Genomic DNA, 4,798 nt, shown 5'->3' with positions numbered 1-4,798 from the left:
TAGAGGAGAGGATGGCCAAATTGTGACAAATACCCACTCTGCAGTCAGGTGCAAGAATCTGCAGCACACCTGATCTTCAAGTGTCCTTTCTTTGTCCGGATTTGGAATGCAGTCTTCTCATGGCTGGGGCTTGTTATCCCCACGGCCCCGTGGCTCCTGTTCGATTCGGTGATATCTTGGTGGGATGCGGTCTTCTCTGATAACACACTCCTGAAGAAGGCCATGTCTTCCCTGTTACTACTTGTGGGATGGGAGATCTGGAATGAAAGGAATGCTCGTGTCTTCAGGAGCAAAGCGGCGCCGGTGGTGACTGTCATGCGACGCATCGAAGAGGAAGTTTCTATTTGGGCCACTGCGGACGCTAAGCATTTGCATAATGTAATGCCGCCAGAGTAATTGTTTTGTTTTTCCGCCGCTTGACGATGTCCTTTCCGAAACCTCTTCTTATTCAATGAAATAGCAAGTCTTTTGCCTTGTTTAAAAAAAAAACTAGTTTGAACTCCGGTTGCGCACTTTTTTAAATGTTTAAAAAAAAAGACAATACATGGGCCGGCCCAGCTAGCAGCATTGGGGGGTGCGCTCAGCCCGTTTGCAGAGGCGCCGTCCTGGCTAGCCTCTTTTCTTTATCGATACGATTTTCCTGAGAAAACGGACGCCAGTGTTGTTGGACGGTTGAGTGAGTCAAAAGTTGTCCATCGCGAACTTTACCGTGGACAGGAGCCTGAAACCCCGGGTTACAGTTGCGCTGCCGACCCCCTCTTTCCGTTGGTTTCGGCCCCGTCTCACCACCTCCCATGGATCCCGGTTGAGTTTTCTATCGCCTGACGCCGCTCGTCAAATCTTGATAAGATTCCCATCACCAACATTTGACGAGATGCACTCCAAAGTTGTAGACTTCACTGTTACATGAGACACACATGCCTCTGTCTGGTCTCAACTCTCGACGATTGGTTGATGAACCTCACTCACAGAGGGCTCGCAGCGTGTTAAGACTTCCTGTCGATCGTTTGATTACCGTACATGTCCCGCTGCAAGTCTGCGCAGCACACAGTGTCACCCGGTTACCACTGCAAATCCTCCTCTGTTTTTATGGCCCCATCACTCGGCACGACGGTGGCAGAGCACAACTCTCAAGACCTCACATAGCCGCAATTAATCCGCTTGCCAGATGAACATGATACTATCTTCATGTGACAGCCACGAGCTGCAGCTGGATACTAGTGCTAGATCTGAAGCTCGTCGTCTGTGGCAACCAGTGCCGTGCCCTGGAGTAGTATTATGTATAAAGTACTCCTACTACTGCCCTGCGGTAAACGCAGAGAGCCAGTGTGATAAATACTACACAAGTAGAGTAAAAAAAATCATCAGAGGCGGCCGCAACGCAACGGTGCGATTTCAACCCAAGTGTAGGACGCAACCAAAGCGCAGAAAACAAATGCAGCTTCTGCCTTACTTTAAAACAAACAGCAGCTTAAACCATGAAAGCACCCTCTAGTCTATAAGAAAGCTGTGTCCTGTGCCTTGTGCTTTGCCCCGGACCAAAGCATTAGCACGCTCTTCCACAGCCCACTGCTGTGCCTGTTTGTGGCCTTTTGCCGTTCCCCGTTCCCCACTCGTCGTCGGCGATACAGTGTCTTCGTTCCTCTTGGGGTTGTCTTGTGGAGGGGGAAGCGATGGGGCGTCCCTGCGTCGGCGCTCTCCTGGCGTGCGCCGCCATTGCAGCTTCTTGCTGCTGCTGCTTCCAGCTCCAGTTCCAGGGTGCTGATGCGGCGGCGACCCCGTCGTTCGGGGACAACTTCGACATCACCGGCGCCGAGGACCACGTCAAGACCTCCCCCGACGGCCAGACGTGGTACCTCTCCCTCGACAACAAGACGGGTAAACGTCGACACCATCCATCCATCCCCATTGGTTGGCGCATGCATTAGGATCGTCATCTCTTATCTAAAGTAGCTTCTCTTTGATTGATTGGTTCTTCTTCTTCCAGGCGTTGGGTTCCAGACGAAGCAGAAGTACCTGTTCGGGTGGTTCAGCATGAAGCTCAAGCTCGTCGGGAACGACTCCGCCGGCGTCGTCACCGCCTACTACGTACGTACTAGTACTATCCAGGACCCCATTCCCAGCCCGGCAGCAGCGCCGACCAGACCAGTAGTAAATCCAACTGGATGGAGAGACAAAACTAACTGACGTGAATGGACTGCGTGCGTTTGATCATCATCAGATGTGCTCGGACCTTGACGCAGCGCCGGAGCGCGACGAGCTGGACTTCGAGTTCCTGGGCAACCGCACCGGCGAGCCGTACATCATCCAGACGAACGTGTACCGCAGCGGCGTGGGCGGGCGGGAGATGCGGCACTCGCTGTGGTTCGACCCCACCGCCGAGTTCCACAGCTACTCCATCCTCTGGAACCCCAAGCAGATCGTGTAAGCCCGCCATCAACTCCTTTGCTGCAACTGCAATTAAGCTTTCAACTCCGATTGCGCCAGTAGTGTGTGTAATCTGGGGTGGGGGAGTGGGGCTGCCGGATTTAGTAGGTGCGGGGGCAGTTGAATTGAATGGATCCACCCACTCACCCCTGCATTTGGGTCACTCCGATAGATAGATAGATACCCACTGGCTGGACCCGACCCTTCCCGGCCGCAGAGTAGCAAAACTAGCTCTTGGTACGTGCACGCACCCTGTTTGGACCAAACAATGCGCGCCGCCGTGCACTGTTTGCACACTGTACCGCCTCGCTCAACCCACATGCCGCCCCCTCCCTCCCTTCTCTCGGCTGCCTCGGACGTAGTACTGCGTACTGCTGAGAGAGAAACTTTCAGCTCGATCCTGCACTCCAAACTGCGGCAACATATACTCCTACTAGACAATAGTACTAGTATACAGCGGTGTGGGCGCACATCTCCGTGGTTGCTGAATAGCCCAGCGCGCTGTACTATACTGGGATCGAGATCCGATTGCACTTGCCAACTTGTCTTTGATGTTGATATTGTATGTACGTTTGCAGGTTTTTCGTGGACAAGGTGCCCATCAGGGAGTACCGCAACTCGGACAAGCCCAACAAATTCTTCCCGATCATGAAGCCCATGTACGTCTTCTCCAGCATCTGGAACGCCGACGACTGGGCCACGCGCGGGGGCCTGGAGAAGACGGACTGGACCAAGGGGCCCTTCGTCTCCTCCTACAGCGACTTCACCGCCGACGCCTGCGCCTGGGCGTCCGGCCCGGCCCCGCCGGCGTGCGCGGCCGCCACGGGGAACAGCTGGTGGGACCAGCCGCCGGCGTGGGCGCTCGACGACGGCCAGCGCCGGGACTCGGGCTGGGTGTCCAGGAACCTCGTGATATACGACTACTGCGACGACCGCAAGAGGTTCCCGACCGTGCCGGAGGAGTGCGCGCTCAGGACCAAGACTAGCTAGCTCCTGATGGATGGGCCCTCCTGGCTCTCGCTTCACATGCATGATTCTTTTTTGGGGGGTCGAGTACGTGGTGTAGCTATCAATTGGTGGATGGATTTTCTTCTTCTTTTCTTTTCTCTTCTCTTGTTTTGTGATGATGAGATGCACATGCGGATGTGCATGTGTATGGTGATGCGGCATTGATTGGCCGGGTGGCTGCACTCTCATGTGAGTGGTAGCCCTTTCGGAGGAAAATGATGGATTTTTGTTCCGATGCCTTCCATGCTCCACGACACGAGCATGGATGGGCCAAAACTTGGTAGTAATGGTCCCACGTATACGCATGATAATCGGCTTGGACTTCTCACCTGTGTTACTGTGTTTTGTTTTTATCTTCTTTAGGTATTTCTTTGAATAGCGTACAATGTGTTTTGGACTTTGCTTCGCTACGCATCCTTAGAAAAATATATGGATTGCAATGCAGATTAGAAGGTGCCCCTTCGATGGTGTTAACCATTTGTTTTCTCTCTAAAAAATTTAGCACGGTACACATGCAAGTTGCTCATATAAACACGCATACATTTGCCTCTATGAACTCATGCACGCACACACTATCTCATGAGCACCTCTGAGATACTGGCCCGATATCACATTTTGAGATTGATGAAATCACCACAGGCGCCTTCACAGTTGACGGGGATGTCTTCTTTCCCTTAACAAACATCGCCTATAAGTCTATAATAAATTTAGAAAAATGTGAGCATTAGTGTCAAGTCTAGATTCGAACCTGATGGACTGGTACCAGCACAAAGAATCTAATCATCTGAGCTAGGTTGAGTCGCATTTCGCATGATAGTGGATAAAGCTTACCCTTTTCTAAAACTTTAGCACATGATCATGATCCGTTGTTCTGCACATATTGCGGTCGTTGTTTAAAGTACAACAAGATTTCTCCTCCCGCCAGTCTGTCCCATCTCCGATGGCCTCTAGGCCATGGAGGCGTGGATGATCTCGGCCCCCCACTGGCGGGAGGGACCCCATTCTCGTTCTTGTTAGAGTTAGCGTCTTGATTGGGGCTGTGTGGCGGCGGCTATGTCCCTTAGTAGGAATAATGTCTCCCACATTCTATTCTCGTTCCGATGGTGCGTCTAGCATCGTCAGAGGGCGTGTGAAGACATGTCTGGTCTTGTGGGATTCGGTAGGTGCTGGTCTTAGGTGGATCTATTTATATCTGGTCTTCTGTCGTCTTCGTTTAGGTGTCTATAGGTTTGATCCTTCTGATCTACGACTTTCTTCATCGGCAATGGCTGCTACTCTGGTGCGCTGGTCCTATCGGGTCTTAGCACGACGATTTTTCGACTGTCTACTACAACAAGGTTTGCCCGACTCCGGTGTGGGAGGG

General features: G+C 52.4%; 1 protein-coding gene across 1 annotated transcript; it reads left to right on the top strand.

The window, feature by feature from the left end:
* The first annotated feature begins 1,623 nt into the window (after positions 1-1,623).
* LOC119363445 (probable xyloglucan endotransglucosylase/hydrolase protein 8) lies at positions 1,624-3,800 on the top strand. The gene is made up of 4 exons (XM_037628799.1): positions 1,624-1,878; positions 1,988-2,088; positions 2,222-2,424; positions 3,006-3,800. The coding sequence occupies exons 1-4, from the start codon at positions 1,674-1,676 to the stop codon at positions 3,415-3,417; spliced, it is 921 nt and encodes a 306-aa protein (XP_037484696.1). The 5' UTR covers positions 1,624-1,673; the 3' UTR covers positions 3,418-3,800.
* Positions 3,801-4,798: the final 998 nt, after the last annotated feature.

This window comes from Triticum dicoccoides, chromosome 2B (genome assembly GCF_002162155.2).
Source record: "Triticum dicoccoides isolate Atlit2015 ecotype Zavitan chromosome 2B, WEW_v2.0, whole genome shotgun sequence".
Lineage (NCBI taxonomy): Eukaryota > Viridiplantae > Streptophyta > Magnoliopsida > Poales > Poaceae > Triticum > Triticum dicoccoides.
The sequence above is the reverse complement of the archived record's forward strand: the minus strand, read 5'-3'. Positions and strand labels throughout refer to the sequence as shown.